The 17,642-nt window shown below is 40.6% G+C and overlaps 1 protein-coding gene across 1 annotated transcript; it reads right to left on the bottom strand.

Moving 5' to 3' along the window:
- Positions 1-3,005: 3,005 nt before the first annotated feature.
- Positions 3,006-9,274, bottom strand: LOC129831577 (S-adenosyl-L-methionine-dependent tRNA 4-demethylwyosine synthase TYW1-like). The gene is given in 6 exon segments (XM_055894931.1): positions 3,006-3,158; positions 3,712-3,763; positions 3,986-4,265; positions 4,544-4,736; positions 7,784-7,799; positions 9,135-9,274. Coding segments are annotated over 6 exon segments (834 nt in total).
- Between the last annotated feature and the right edge of the window lie 8,368 nt (positions 9,275-17,642).

The raw sequence follows: 17,642 nt of genomic DNA on the forward strand, positions 1-17,642 counted from the left end.
CTGCAGAGAAGAATTGGAGAAGCTCGCCAAATACAGGTATGCCAAGCTTGTAGCGTCATACCCAAAAAAGATTCAAGGCTGTAATCGCTGCCAAAGGTGCTTCAACTTCAACTCAAGTACTGAGTAATGTAAAATGTAATTTTTCAGTTATTTCTTGTTAAAAATCAGTTTTTACTGTAATTATGGGGTAATGTGTGTAGATTGATGAGGGAAAAAAACAATTTAATTAATTTTAGAATAAGTCTGTAACCTAACAAAATGTGTAAAAAGTCAAGGGGTCTGAATACTTTCCAAATCCACTGTATATGGCTCTGGATAGAACCAGCTAATTCCAAACTACTCAGCTTCTAAATCTAATGTGTGACATCCTGACCCAAAACATCCTGCTCACTCACAGCCAGCCAACGTACCTGAAAGTGTTTGTATTTTTTCTCCACCCAGCTCACAAAATGGGTGATGAATTTGAATGAGTAGCAATGACTGCATTGTGTTGAGACCAATTAAAAACTCTCTTTAGCATTCTGGAACTTCTTCAGCTCAGTGTTCTATATTCCATATGTATAGTTCCCTCTGGGTCAATGTTCTGAAATTAATCTTCCGGTATTTAAGTGAATGTAGACTGTAGCATTGTGGTAAATTGACGGATTTATTTTTTATATGTCCGTCTAGGGGCCTGAGGGAACTCAAACTTAAAATAGAACAAAACTCAAGACATATCTCTTGACAATGAGGAAGCAAACAGTCATGAATTGAAAAGATCTCTCCTGGACTAAATGCTCATATAGGTTTTAATTATTGGTACAAAATAAACTTCTCTTTGAATGTGGATGAACATTGACAAGCATGGAAAGGTTGTAAGGAGAAAAAAAAGATTATTCAGAACTCTGTTGTCTATTTTAATCTCTCCCATACGCTCTACATTCCTCCTCACATATCTCCCTAGATACACTGAATAGATTGATGCAGGCTCTCAATCTGTCTGAACACATTGCACTCATTTTCATGTATCTTTCTCCTCAAATCCATCACTGACACCTAGAGACGTCATACATTCATTCAACTGAACACATTGTGAACAAAGAGAATCTCAAGTCATGGCCTTTACTGCCCTTCAGCCATCCTGAGATGCTGAAAACACACAAAACTTTCATTCACACCGCGTCTTGATCAAACACACACACACACACACTTTCCCCTGCGGGCAAACACAAAGACTGACAGTTGGGACAGAAGTGCTCCTTCCTGGTTATCGAGGTCAGGATGGGGTCAGAGCACGGAGGTGACACTGAGGGAAAGTGACATCACAGAGACCAGAACAGAGCAGAAAACTCTGCTTGACTACCGGCTGTCCCAAACAGAGATGACAATGACATTGCTGTCCTTTCCTTCGCTGTCCAACAACATCGGTCTGGATCAATCCCATGGTGCCTAAACAAGAAGGATGCCAGAAAACTAAAACACTGCTGTGCTGACTTTTTAAAGTTTAGTACTGTAGTAAAGATACTAACTTTGCAATACATACACACACACCCTTATCATTAGCGGCAAAGTCCTGTTAAATGTGTTCATTCTGTTTGCACTGCACAACACACCAGTATCAGTTCCTGATGGCCGAAATGTCTCAATGTAACGGGTGACGCTCTCCTCATCCTCGGATGAGGTGAGGAGAGAAGGATCTTCAGACCAAAACGCAGGCTCAGGGAAATAAGCCATCTTTATTATAAATTATGATGGCAACACGAAACGAAACAAAACACTTTAACAAGCTTACAAAATAACAAAACGACGTTGACGCAACCTGAACATAAACTTACATAACTAAACATAAACTTACCTACAGGAAACAGACGACATCGAAACAAACAAACGCTACAGTCCTATGTGGTACGAACATACATACATACAGACACAGGAGACAATCACCCACAAACAAACAGTGAGAATGCCCTACCTAAATATGACTCTTGATTAGAGGAAAATGCAAACCACCTGCCTCTAATCAAGAGCCATACCAGGTAACCCAAAACCAACATAGAAACAGATAACATAGACTGCCCACCCAAAACACATGCCCTGACCATAAACACATAAAAACAACATAAAACAGGTCAGGACTGTTACACTCAAAGCCTTTATACTATACAGCATGCAGATTTCACCTCATAATCACACAATAGAAAAACACCTTCTTAAAAACATTTTGCACCACATTGTACATTATTTTGTGTACATAAATAATGATCTGTAGTCAACTTTGAGGAATCCAACCTCGCTAAATAATGTTGAAAACGTTCCCATTCTGGTGCAGATGTAAAGGACATGCCAATCAAATGGGCAGGTAGACAGAGGAGATGGATACTTGCAGCTCTTACTTTTTCTCTCCATCCCTTCTTTCTCCTCCAGTGAGTGTGACTAAAAAGAGATGAGGAAATAAATGTCTCCTCTCCCTCTTCTCATCTTGAGTCACTCGTCCCCAGAAGTCTGGGGAGTGGGCGTCCACAGCTCACTTTTACACAAGTCCCCACTTCGCCTGCCCAGGCTGGTGTCTACCAAACCATCTGCCACTCGCTCTGCTTTTCCTTCAATGAAACCACGTTTACTCCACAGTCACATGTTCAGCTTATGTGTTAGCTGCTAAAGCAAGGCAGGGAGGCTTCACACCATTCACTCTGGTGTCCCCATGGCGCCTGAGTTCACAGATGACAAATAGAGCATGTGCTTGTCGGCAAATCAGAGGATGGGAGGCCTTTGACTGCGTTGTGCTACAATACTATGTCAAAAACAGCCAGGAGAAGTTGTAAAGCAGCTTTAAAACAAATAAAACATAATGGCTTATGGAGCAATGGTATGAGGTTAGAAAATGCTACGGTTACCCTTCAGCCTCACAGATACAGTACCATGAACTATGTTGAAACTGAAACCATGGCTATGTTCCAATCAAGTGTCCATACTAGCAAACCTCGTATAACACATGCCCATTACATTGCATAATTCTAAGTAGTATGCTAGTGTAAAACCCAGAGTGTGGTTTGTGTCTGAATGGCCTTGGCTTTCTTGATGCCGTTCATGTATCCTAGATTTTCCACATCGATGACCGAGCCTGGGTCTTTCTCCTTTGATCCAGTTGTCTCCTCATCCCTACTGGACTCTACCAGCACCTCCTGCAGAGAGAGGGAGAAGGGAGAGGGAAAGAGAAGAAGGAGAAAGAGGAGGAGGGGAGGCAGCAGGTGAGAGGGAGAGGAGAAGATAGTGAAAGGTGATGGCACAAAGAGAGAGATGGACAGAATAAGAAAGGTAGGTGAGAACAGAGAGAGTAAGTGGGAGAAAAATAGGGAGAGATTACTCACACCTTGTACACGAGAGACCTGCATCACTTACCTCAAGCATCTCCTAAAGAGGTTGAACGTCCTTCAGATTTATGAAGGCATAAATCCACAACTAATCTTAAATACATCCATGATTAAACACATCCAGGATCCAATATGGGATACATTTCATTAAAAGTCATTATATTTTGTTGGAGCTGCTTGATTAAATAAAGATAAGCATATGCATGGAGTTTGGGAACTCCTCGGGGTACGTGGATGATTAAAATGATGTTGCCAACGACATGTTCATCGGCGTTGGCAAGTTTAAATAAAGCCTAACTGGATGCACGGTAGATAAATCATAATGATTAGCCTTCACACTAGTTTATTTCTACACTCTCACCCCTGCTGCATAGAGTGCCGGGGACAGCAGGAGGAGAAAGTAGCGCAGGGAACTCACATTATCATGACAATATGAGAAAGAGGATATGTGCATGCATGTGTTTTCAGTATAGCAGTAGTGTCAAGGAATCCACTCCAGATAAAAGTGTAATAAGAAATACCCCATTGTGGACAGAATAAACCTACATTGAGCTACGTGAACCATGAATCAGCTCTATGAGATAGCATTAGTAATGGGAGGTGTGCATGTTAAGAGTAGTTAAGTTTAGTGTTACCTCAGAGCTGAGCTGTTCTGGATATGCCTAGTCATCCTCAGTCTTCTCCTGTGGTTTCTTCCTGTTCCTGGTCTTACAGGAGCCGCCCGTCCACTACAGGCCTTCTTCTGTCCTGCAGCCAGGGCCTGCATACAGTTCAGGAACTTGGTCTTCCAGACCAGGAAGTCAGCTTGCACGCTGCCATTATGGGTCTTCACAACTTTGCAGTTGCCATCTCCTCTGGACAGAACACAGATGCCGCTCAGCATCCACAGCCACTTGTCCACATTCTTACTCACCAAAAGGAGAGGGAAGTGTTTTCATGTGTTTTCAGTGAGTCTAGAGAAAATGGATGGTTAGCTATTGTATAGGAGATAACAGTCATAGTGGTAATGATAATCCACTGAATGAGCTTAGTATTCTAGTATGTACACAAAGAAGAATGTATAATGTGCAAAAAAAATCCATAAAAGTATCAGACAAGCAAAGAAGCAGATTGCATTTCATAAGTGTAAGTAGCAGCACCACAGATAGTGGAAACATATCGATAGGAGACATTTTTAGTCAGATCTCTTACCATATTGTAGTGGCTGCCATACACAGAGTTGCCCAGGCCAAACATTGCACATCTCAGTCCTTTCAGGTAGGTGTTCCCATATCTGAAGTCAGTGGATGCCTCCTCCAGCCACTTACAGAACCATTCAGCATTCTCTGTGGGCTGTCCGTCACTGTACGTAGCCAATAGGAACACACAGACCGACTTGTTGGAGCACTGGAGAGAAAGATGTGCCACTTTCCACATTTTGTGATGACAAGGTAAACAAATGCTGATTATGTAGCATAGACATATAGAATAAGGATAAAGGATATCTCTGGTATATATTTCCAGTGAGAGACAGAAATGCCCCCCCTTTCCTTATAAAGTGTAATACATTTGCGCAGAGCCAAATTAAGTGCACTTCATATGAAACAGGATGCAGCTATGGACAACCTACTGCATTGCATGCAGCCAGAGTGAAAGTAGGAACCAATAAAAGATCAGCTGCATTGGGAGCACTATGATAAAGTATGAGGACAACATTTTGAATGCAGAACAAATCTCCAATGCAAAGCAACATTGTAAATTATTTAAGCCCTACAGGGCAGCCAGTGTATGGTGCCCTTAGCCCCATGGTTTCCTACGGCAAAGAGCTGCCTGCAGCAATCTATGCTGCTCAAGGGAGAAAGCATCATGACTGCTCACTGGGTAGAGAGAGTCAATGCACTGAGGCCGAGCACCCGTGGTAATTTATCTTAGGGAAAAGGGATTTTTTATCTCCAAACTTTAAAGTAGCCCTGTTGAATAAATGGCCATTTCCTATCAGGTTGCTGCGCCAGGCGACCAATCCACTCAGATGGAGTGGATTATTGTCCAACAAAATGGAATATTGATGAAAAGAATACATTTTTCCTGGTGGAACAGGATGTTATTTAACATACAGCGGGGCAAAAAAGTATTTAGTCAGCCACCAATTGTGCAAGTTCTCCCACTTAAAAAGATGAGAGAGGCCTGTAATTTTCATCATAGATACACTTCAACTATGACAGACAAAATGAGAAGAAAAAAATCTGAAAATCACATTGTAGGATTTTTTATGAATTTATTTGCAAATTATGGTGGAAAATAAGTATTTGGTCACCTACAAACAAGCAGGATTTCTGGCTCTCACAGACCTGTAACTTTTTCTTTAAGAGGCTCCTCTGTCCTCCACTCGTTACCTGTATTAATGGCACCTGTTTGAACTTGTTATCAGTATAAAAGACACCTGTCCACAACCTCAAACAGTCACACTCCAAACTCCACTATGGCCAAGACCAAAGAGCTGTCAAAGGAAACGGAAACAAAATTGTAGACCTGCACCAGGCTGGGAAGACTGAATCTGCAATAGGTAAGCAGCTTAGTTTGAAGAAATCAACTGTGGGAGCAATTATTAGGAAATGGAAGACATACAAGAACACTGATTAATCTCCCTCGATCTGGGGCTCCACGCAAGATCTCACCCCGTGGGGTCAAAATGATCACAAGAACGGTGAGCAAAAATCTCAAAACCACACGGGGGAACCTAGTGAATGACCTGCAGAGAGCTGGGACCAAAGTAACAAAGCCTACCATCAGTAACACACTACGCCGCCAGGGACTCAAATCCTGCAGTGCCAGACGTGTCCCCCTGCTTAAGCCAGTACATGTCCAGGCCCGTCTGAAGTTTGCTAGAGAGCATTTGGATGATCCAGAAGAAGATTGGGAGAATGTCATATGGTCAGATGAAACCAAAATATAACTTTTTGGTAAAAACTCAACTCGTCGTGTTTGGAGGACAAAGAATGCTGAGTTGCATCCAAAGAACACCATACCTACTGTGAAGTATGGGGGTGGAAACATCATACTTTGGGGCTGTTTTTCTGCAAAGGGACCAGGACGACTGATCCGTGTAAAGGAAAGAATGAATGGGGCCATGTATCGTGAGATTTTGAGTGAAAACCTCCTTCCATCAGCAAGGGCATTGAAGATGAAACGTGGCTGGGTCTTTCAGCATGACACTGATCCCAAACACACCGCCCGGGCAACGAAGGAGTGGTTTCGTAAGAAGCATTTCAAGGTCCTGGAGTGGCCTAGCCAGTCTCCAGATCTCAACCCCATAGAAAATCTTTGGAGGGAGTTGAAGTGTACCTATGATGAAAATTACAGGCCTCTCTCATCTTTTTAAGTGGGAGAACTTGCACAATTGGTGGCTGACTAAATACTTTTTTGCCCCACTGTATGTTTACCTGCGCCAGCCATTGGTTTGTTAAAAAAAAAAAAGGTATAATAAAAAAACTTGGGGATGGTAAATTATGCAAGTGCAAAGCTTTAAGACTGTATAGTTTTGCTATTTCATCTGTTGATCTGTCAGCGAATACAAGACAAATTCCCAAGAAGCTACGATAGTTGCACCTCATTACTGCACAAAATCAAGTAGTGCTTGATTAAATAGCTTTTTTCCCCCTCATGAATCTACACACAATACCCCATAATAACAAAAAAAATGAAATATCACATTTCAATAAGTATTCAGACACTTTACTCAGTACTTTGTTGGAAGCACCTTTGGCAGCGATTACAGCATTGAGTCATCTTGGGTATAAAACTACAAGCTTGGCACACCTGTATTTGGGGAGTTTCTCCCATTCTTCTCTGCAGATCCTCTCAAGCTCTGTCAGGTTGGATGGGAAGCGTTGCTGCACAGCTATTTTCAGGTCTCTCCAGAGATGTTCGATTGGGTTCAAGTCTGTGCTCTGGCTGGGCCACTCAAGGACATTCAGAGACTTGTTCCGAAGCTACTCCTGCGTTGGTTGTGTGCTTTAGGTCGTTGTCCTGTTGGAAGGTGAACCTTAGCCCCAGTCCGAGGTCCTAAACACGCTGGAGCAGGTTTTTATCAAGGATCTCTTTCTCCTTTGCTCCGTTCATCTTTGCCTTGATCCTGACTAATCTCTCAGTCCCTGCCGCAGAAAAACATCCACACAGCACGGCGGTGCCACCACCAGGCTTCACCGTAGGGATGGTGCCAGGTTTCCTCCACATGTGATGCTTGGCATTCAGGCCAAAGAGCTCAATCTTGCTTTCATCAGACCAACTCCAAGTGGGCTGTCATGTGTGTTTTACAGAGGAGTGGCCACTCTACCATAAAGGCCTGATTTGTGGAGTGCTGCAGAGATGGTTGTCCTTCTGGAAGTGTCTCCCATCTCCACAGAGGAAGTCTGGAGCGCATCGGGTTCTTGGTCACCCATCGGGTTCTTGGTCACCTCCCTGACCAAGGGCCTTCTCCCCCGATTGCTCAGTTTGGCCAGGTGGTCAGCTCTAGGAAGAGTCTTGGTGGTTCCAAACTTCTTCCATTTAAGAATGATGGAGGCCACTGTGTTCTTGGGGATCTTCAATGCTGCAGAAATGTTTTGCTACCCTTCTATAGACCTGTGCCTTGACACAATCCTGTCTCTGAGCTCTGTGGACAATTCTTTCAACCTCATGGCTTGGTTTTTGCTCTGACATGCACTGTAAACTGTGGGACCTTATATAGACAGGAGTGTGCCTTTCCAAATCATGTCCAATCAATTGAATTTACTACAGGTGGACTCCAATCAAGTTGTAGAAACATCTCAAGGATGATCAATGGAAGCAGGATGCAACTGATCTCAATTTCGAATCATGGCAAAGGGTCTGAATACTTATGTAAATAAGGTATTTCTGGTTTTGAAGTTTAATAAATGTACAGACATTTCTACAAACCTGTTTTCACTTTGTCATTATGGGGTATTGTGTGTAGATTGCTGAGGATTATTTGATTTTATCAATTTTAGAATAAGGCTGTAACGTAACAAACTGCAGAAAAAAGTAAGGGGTCTGAATACTTTCCGAAGGCACTGTATGTGAATGATAACTTGTTACCATACTATTATATGTTATAGTTGGTCACAAATTTAAACAGGACTGCCCAGATAGATACTAGAAATTATAGAATAATTTTCTTACAGGTTAAAGGAAACATCATATACCTCATCAGCTAGTCTGTCATCTGGGTCAGTGGTGAAAAGTACTTACATAAAAATAGTTTAAAGTACCACATAATTCGTTTTTTGGGGGTATCTGTACTTTACTATTTATATTTTTGACAACTTTTATTTTTACTTCACTACATTCCTAAAGAAAATAATAAACTTTTTACTACATACATTTTTCCTGACACCAACAAGTACTCGTAACATTTTTATAGAAAAATGGTCCAAAATGGTCCCATTCAGGCACTTATCAAGAGAACATCCCTGGTCATCTCTGATCTGGCAGACTCACTCAACACAAATGCTTTGTTTGTAAATGATGTCTGAGTGTTGGACTGTGCCCCTGGCTATCTGTAAATAAAAAATAAACAATTGTGCCGTCTGGTTTGCTTAATATAAGAAATTTGAAATTATTTTTACTTTGAGTATATTTTAGCAATTTCATTTACTTTTGATACTTAAGTACATGTAAAACCAAATACTTTTAGACTTTTACTCAAGTAGTATTTTACTGGGTGACTTTCACTTTTACTTGAGTCATTTTCTATTAAGGTATCTTCACTTTTACTAAAGTATGACAATTGAGTATTTTGTCCACCACTGATCTGGGTCATAATCTTTCATGTCGATCACTTCAGCTGGAAAGCCCAAAGCCTTCACCTCCTCTTCTAGCTCTGTAGAAAAGCCTTGGGACAAATTAATTATCAATTAAAGTTAAATCCAGTGTGAAATTCTGCTCATAAAAACCTAGCCCATTCATGTACTGTAACGCTAGCAACTATCACTCCATTCACAAACCTATAGTGCCTTCAGAAAATATAAAGTGGAATTATGATTTTCATTTATTTTTTACAAATTAATAAAAAGCTGAAATGCTTTGAGTAAATACTTATTCAACCCGTGTTATGGACAGCAGTGGAAAAAGTGGAAAGTTTCAAGTTCCTCGGCGTACACATCACGGACAAACTGAAATGGTGTGGTGAAGAACAGTGAGGCTTCTGCCTACATACAGACTTGAAATCATTGGCCACTTTAATAAATGGATCACTAGTGTGAGGGGAAAACTACATATTTACGCGATTATTTTAATATTAATGGTTAACAATGAATAGTTAACTAATAGTAGGACACTTCTGTCTGTGTTGTTATGGTCTCCACTCTAGTTCCCTGCAGCTAATCTGGGTTTATGGTCACCAGAGATGGCTTGAGTTGACAAATTAGTTAAAGACAAGAATATGTTTTACTAGGGATAGTTTAGGAGTAGAACAATCCGTTGTTGTCTCAAAATCATCCTTGCATCTGGGAAACTAAGCCAGGGCGGGGTTAAGACAACAACCCACGTGCAGATAATGACAGGATGAACCCAGAGTGGCTTATGATGCTCCAATCTGCATGGGATGGGTAAAACCAATCAGGACTAAACATTTTTAGTGTCAGCTATATATAGTACTCTGCATTTGTCTAAAGGTTAGGTTACTCGGTCCAACACTCAAGGGTGTGGGGTCGACCAGCCTCATTATCACTATTCTGTATACTTCTGGCCCTTCTCTTGACACTGTGTTAACAACCCTCCAGGCGAGCTTCAATGCCATACAACTCTCCTTCCGTGGCCTCCAATTGCTCTTAAATACAAGTAAAACTAAATGCATGCTCTTCAACCGATCGCTGCCTGCACCTGCCCGCCTGTCCAGCATCACTACTCTGGACGGCTCTGACTTAGAATATGTGGACAACTACAAATACCTAGGTGTCTGGTTAGACTGTAAACTCTCCTTCCAGACTCACATCAAGCATCTCCAATCCAAAGTTAAATCTAGAATCGGCTTCCTATTCCGCAACAAAGCATCCTTCACTCATGCTGCCAAACATACCCTTGTAAAACTGACCATCCTACCAATCCTCGACTTCGGTGATGTCATTTATAAAATAGCCTCCAAAACCCTACTCAATAAATTGGATGCAGTCTATCACAGTGCCATCTGTTTTGTCACCAAAGCCCCATATACTACCCACCACTGCGACCTGTACGCTCTCGTTGGCTGGCCCTCGCTTCACACTCGTCGCCAAACCCACTGGCTCCAGGTCATCTACAAGACCCTGCTAGGTAAAGTCCCCCCTTATCTCAGCTCGCTGGTCACCATAGCAACGCCCACCCGTAGCACGCGCTCCAGCAGGTATATCTCTCTGGTCACCCCCAAAACCAATTCTTCATTTGGCCGCCTCTCCTTCCAGTTCTCTGCTGCCAATGACTGGAACGAACTACAAAAATCTCTGAAACTGGAAACACTTATCTCCCTCACTAGCTTTAAGCACCAGCTGTCAGAGCAGCTCATAGATTACTGCACCTGTACATAGCCCATCTATAATTTAGCCCAAACAACTACCTCTTTACCTACTGTATTTATTTATTTTGCTCCTTTGCACCCCATTATTTCTATCTCTACTTTGCACCTTCTTCCACTGCAAACCAACCATTCCAGTGTTATTTTTTACTTGCTATATTGTATTTACTTCGCCACCATGGCCTTTTTATATTTTTATTTATTTATATATATATTTTGTTTGCCTTCACCTCCCTTATCTCACCTCACTTGCTCATATTGTATATGGACTTATTTTTCACTGTATTATTGACTGTATGTTTGTTATTATTGACTGTATGTTTATGCTTTATCTTGGCCAGGTCGCAATTGTAAATGAGAACGTGTTCTCAATTTGCCTACCTGGTTAAATAAAGGTGAAATAAAAAAAATAAAAATAAAAATATTGCAATAATTAATCAATATTAAATAAAGATGATTGTTTGAAGGAATGACCAAGTCTCTCTCAGTACTGAATTTTCCACGACACTAGTCACTTTAATAATGCCACTTAATAATGTTTACATTTCTTGCATTACTCATCACATATGTACATATATTGTATTTTATACCATCTATTGCCTCTTGCCCATACCGCTTGGTCATTGCGCATCCATATATTTATATGGATATATTCTTATTCCATTCCTTTACTTAGATTTGTGTGTATTAGTTAGTTGTCGTGGAATTGTTAGATTAGTTGTTAGAATTTACTGCACTGTCAGAACTAGAAGCACAGCATTTCGCTACACTTGCAATAACATCTGCTAACCATGTGTATGTGACAAATACAATTTGATTTAAGTAAGTTCAGGAGTACACATTTGCTTAACAAGTCACATAAGTTGCATGAACACACTCTGTGCAAAATAGTGTTCAACATGATTTTTGAATGACTACCTCATCTCTGTTATGTGTAAGGTCCCTTATGTTATGTGTAAGGTCCCTCAGTCGAGCAGTGAATTTCAAACACAGATTCAACCACCAAGACCAGGGAGGTTTTCCAATGCCTAGCAAAGAAGGGCACTGATTGGTAGATGGGTAAAAAAAAGAGACATTGAATAACTTTTTGAGAATGGTGAAGTTATTAATTATACTTTGGATGGTGTATCAATACACCGAGTCACTACAAAGATACAGGCATCCTTCCTAACTCAGATGCCGTAGAGGAAGGAAACCTCTCAGGGATTTCACCATGAGGCCAATGTTGACTTTAAAACAATTACAGAGTTTAATGTCTGTGATAGGAGAAAACTGAGGATGGATCAACGACATTGTAGTTACTCCACAATACTAACCTAATTGACAGTGAAAAGGAAGTCATGTAGAGAAATATATTCCAAAACATGCATCCTTTTTGCAACAAACCACTAAAGTAATACTGCAAAGAAATTGGCAAAGCAGTTTACTTTTTGTCCTGTGTTATGTGTTTGTTATTTTGGGGGCAAATCAAATACAACACATTAGAGTACCACTCCCCATATTGTCATACATGGTGGTTGCTGCAGCATGTATGGGTATGCTTGCAATCATTAATAAGGACTGGGGAGTTTTTCAGGATAAAAAATATATGGATTGGAGCTAAGTACAGGCAAAATCCTAGAGAAAACCCTGGTTTAGACTGCTTTCCGCCAGACACTGGGAGATGAATTCACCATTCAACAGGACAATAACCGACCTAAAGCACAAAGCCTAATCTACACTGAAGTTGCTTACCAAGAAGACAGTGAATATTCCTGAGTGGCCGAGTTTGACTTAAATCTGCTTTAAAATCTATGGCAAGACCTGAACATGGTTGTCTAGCAATGATCAACAACCAATTTGACAGAGCTTGAACAATTTTGAAAAGAATAATGTGCAAATATTGTACAATCCAGGTGTGGAAAGATCTTAGAGACTTACCCAAAAAGACTCACAGCTGTAATCGCTGTCAAAGGTGTTTCTACAAAGTATTGACTCAGAGGTGTGAATAGTTATGTAAATTAGATATTTGTTGTATTTCATTTTCAATAAAATGTGATACAATATATAAAAACATGCTTTCACTTTGTCATTATGGGGTATTGTGTGTAGATGGGTGAATTTTTAAAATATTGAATCCATTCTGAATTCAGGCTGTAACACAACAAATTGTGGGATAGGTCAAGGGGTATAGATACCTTCTGAAGGCACTGCACCTGCCTTGCGGGGGGAATATGATAAGCGCCCCGACGCTCTGTCTAATGTTAATAATCCTCCCTTGTGATACGGTTTTGGAAACCTTTGGAACTTTACTTTCATATCAGAGAAATCATTTTAAAAATATAAACAATATACTTACTGTACGCAGTTTTATCACAGATGCACACGACTGTTTTTAATAACACGCTTCCAGCCAATGTATGACACTTCCTTCCCATTTGCGCTCCAATGGAAATGTCAGGATAAGTGGGAAGTGTGCTATGTTGGCTGGAAGCATGTATTATTCAAACACAGCCATGTGCATCTGTGCTAAAACTGCATACAGTAAGTTAATATTTTGCATTTGTACAATTATTTCCCAGTAATATGAAAGTTAGGCTTAAAGGTTTCCAAAACCTTATTTCAAGGGAAGATTATTAACATTTCTAAGCATTGGGACTGTAGTACACATTGGCCATGCTGTGGTTCTTAAGTTCCAATAAGAACCCAAGAGCTGGGTATGACCCCTTGGGTTCTTGAGCACTAATAAAAACCATGTATCCCTAAAACTATTGTTTCTCTTAAAAATCGGCCCCTGTACGACAACAAAAGGTCCATAGATGCAGAATCAACCTCTTACCTTTGCATTCCCAGTCTGTTTTTCATAGAATTTTATTTCAGATACATGAACCACTTTCTCCTTCTCAACACTGTAACCATTCTTCTTCACAGCTTTGTAGAGCCAGGTGCTCACTGGATTGGTAAGAGTATTCTAAAGGGGTACAGATAAAAAATAACATGTGTGAGGCACATAGATTCAGTCCCAGTGATCGTCATTCATTTGGAGAGCTTGGCAAGACCTGAACATCTGCAGAAATATGATTCTGAGATAATTGGTTTGATAATTCCAAACCCTCATTGATTTGAACGGTTTCAGCTATCTTTATATTGTATTCTTTTGAACTTAACAACATGAATTGGGGTATCTAGATAACTATATTAGGTAGAACTAAATTTTGACAAAAAATGCAGATAGAACCTTATAGTCCCAAGCGCTCGATTTTACTCTTGGGGTGCATTCGTAAATTCACTCTGGCTATCTAGTCTGATTTCATAGCACTCTCGTCTGAGTGTGCAAGAGCGCAGAATAACTGATGAATTTACAAACGCTCAGGGCTTCCGGTTGAACAATGTAGAAAGAAGTCGCACAAGGTCTCCTCTCCAACAACTTTTGTAAATAATCCTCAATTTCGCCTAAATTCATACTTCTCATGACCTCAAAGTCATTCTAGTTACCCAGTAATAGAGTATACCTAAGTTAGCATGAGCAAACCAGTCACACGCTTTGGAAAATTGACGGAAAAACTTCACACTCCACCAAATCAACTTCCGCTAAAATGGCTACCATCCCACCTTCATTGACAGCTTCAATAGCCACTCCAGACATACGGCTAACCCGATAACACTGGAGATCCTTATCAGAGAGCTGGCGATATTGTGTGAAAGTTTGGCAGCAGAACTCACCGAATTGCTGAATAACTCACTGGCGGTTGCACTGGCTACAATTCAGGCAACCATGGAAACCATCCGGTCTTCTGTAGCAACTCACACTACCACACTGGCTGAATTCGAGGCCGGGCCACACCGACCAACTTACTAAGCTGGAAACCAGACTTGACGATGTGGCCGCCGCCAACAAGACTCTGCAGCTACGAGTGGAAGATTTGATTTCACGTTCAAAATGCCAGAATATCCGCGTGATTGGACTGCATGAGGATTCTGAGACAGGATCTCCAACCCAGTTCATTGCTGAGCTGTTCAAGTAAGTTTTGTGCCATGAGGTTTTTCCCAATCTCCCTGCACCGAAACCTCTACACCGAAACCAACTGCGTCCCATCATAATGCGGTTCCATCGATATAAGGAGAAGGAGCTCTTCCTGGCAAGGGAACATGGCGACATCACTTCTCAAGGCCACAAGTTCAAGTGCTACCAGGATTTCAGTTCTAGCCTGGCGAAGAAACGGGCCACATTCAACGATATCAAGTCCACTCTGTACAAGAAGGTAATCTGCTTTGGGATGTGGCCCTGGTGGCACAAAATCAAAAGTCTGACTACATGGAGATGCTTGGGAATATGGTCAATACGGGGGACCGTGTTGTGGGTGTTTCAGGGAAAAGGTGTACATTTGACCTCCATCATCTAGGACGTGACAATGTTGAATAAAATCTGTCCATTTCTGTCCATTCTTTCTGCACAGTCTTGCAGGTTGTCTCATACAGCTGCAACTTTATTTGCATTCGTAAATCAAGACCTTTCTTGAGTTGGGCTCTGGGATGGTGCAACTGTTGAGAATCTGAGTCTATGGTTGTGTGGGAGTGTGGGTGGGTGGGTGGGTGGGTGGGAGTATCCCACAACTGTTGCGAAGGAGTAAAAGATGTTAGGGACAATATAGGATGATTCACAATAATCGTTTGATAATAAAATAATTGCTTGCAATAATGTAGATTTGGTAATGACGAGACTGGTGAGAGGTCAAGTGTTTTGCTTAAATTGCCTACATCACTACAAATATTAATAGCTAATTATGGAAATTAAGAAACAGGATTTTTAAAATATATATATTTTTTCTTTTTTATTCTATTTTTTTTATTGCTATGTATATATATATATATATATATATATATATAATACAAATCAAGGTGAGGGTGATTGAAATGCATTTGGCATTCTGTTCTGTAAATGGAACTGTGTGCTCTTTTCGAAGGATGGATCCCAGTCTTTTCAGGGCTATGGGATACGGGGGGGTCGGGGGTGGTCTGCCGGACATTGGGATGACAACCCATCTCGGGATGAGGAGGGCTTTTAGCGGATGGAATAGTGGGGACCAACTGGAGGTTTACTTAGCAGCAATGTAAATATCATGGAACAGCTACAGTATATAGACACTCAATCATCATGTTAATTTTTAATGGTACATTTACAAACATATATTTTGATAAACAGAAATGAAAGTTGTGTCTCATTATGGTAAGTGGTGAAATAAGCATAGCCAGTTACAACTGTAATGACTTAGCAGATAATAAGAAAAGACTATCAGTATTTAACTGGCTAAAAAAGAAGGAATATAATATCTATTGTTTACAGGAAACTCATTCAACATTTTTAGATGAAGTTTTGTGGAAAAGGGACTGGGGGGGTGAAATATATTTCTCCCATGGGCAAAGAAATTCAAAAGGGGTGATGGTTTTAATTAACAGTAATTTTGATCCAAATGTGCAAATTGTCCAAACAGATCATCAATGTAGATGGATTATTTTAAATATGTTATTGTACAATAAACAGATATGGCTTATTAACCTATACGGTCCAAATAATGATGATCCAAGCTTCTTTGAAAATATATATAAGAATTTATCAACTCTACAAGCAACAGTAGACTCTATTATTATGGTGGGAGATTTTAATACGGTCTTAAAATACCTATATGGACCGAAAAGGAAATCCACACTACAAACTATCACCCTCAGGCACTTAAGGAAATCATGAATGTCATGGATATATTGGAATTAGTGGATATATGGAGACTAAAATACCCTGACCTAGTGAGATATACATGGCGGAGGCTTAATCAAGTCGTCTTGACTACTTTCTTATGCCATTCTCTCTGGCACCAAAAGTTTTAAAAGTGTTGATAGGGGATAGAATGCGGTCGGCTCATCACATAATTGGCATATATATTACTCTTACAGAATTTCCACGTGGGCGAGGATATTGGAAATTTAATCAAAGACTACAAGATGATATATTGTTTAGAACTAGGACAGAAGAATTTATAACTGACTTTTTCAGACATAACATAGGTTTTTATTTTATTTCACCTTTATTTAACCAGGTAGGCTAGTTGAGAACAAGATCTCATTTGCAACTGCGACCTGGCCAAGATAAAGCATAGCAATTCGACACATACAACAACACAGAGTTACACATGGAATAAGCAAAACATACAGTCAATAATACAGTAGAAAAATAAGTCTATATACAATGTGAGCAAATGAGGTGAGATAAGGGAGGTAAAGGCAAAAAAGGCCATGGTGGCGAGGTAAATACAATATAGCAAGTAAAACACTGGAATGGTAGATTTGCAGTGGAAGAATGTGCAAAGTAGAAATAGAAATAATGGGGTGCAAATGAGCAAAATACATAAACAGTAGGGGAAGAGGTAGTTGTTTGGGCTAAATTATAGATGGGCTATGTACAGGTGCAGTAATCTGTGAGCTGCTCTGACAGCTGGTGCTTAAAGCTAGTGAGGGAGATAAGTGTTTCCAGCTTCAGAGATTTTTGCAGTTCGATCCAGTCATTGGCAGCAGAGAACTGAAAGGAAAGACGACCAAATGAGGAATTGGCTTTGGGGGTGACCAGTGAGATATACCTGCTGGAGCGCGTGCTACGAGTAGGTGCTGCTATGGTGACCAGTGAGCTGAGATAAGGCGGGGCTTTACCTAGCAGAGACTTGTAGATAACCTGTAGCCGGTGTGGCGACAAGTATGAAGCAAGGGCCAACCAACAAGAGCGTATAGGTCGCAATGGT

The sequence above is a fragment of the Salvelinus fontinalis genome, chromosome 33, assembly GCF_029448725.1.
Source record: "Salvelinus fontinalis isolate EN_2023a chromosome 33, ASM2944872v1, whole genome shotgun sequence".
Lineage (NCBI taxonomy): Eukaryota > Metazoa > Chordata > Actinopteri > Salmoniformes > Salmonidae > Salvelinus > Salvelinus fontinalis.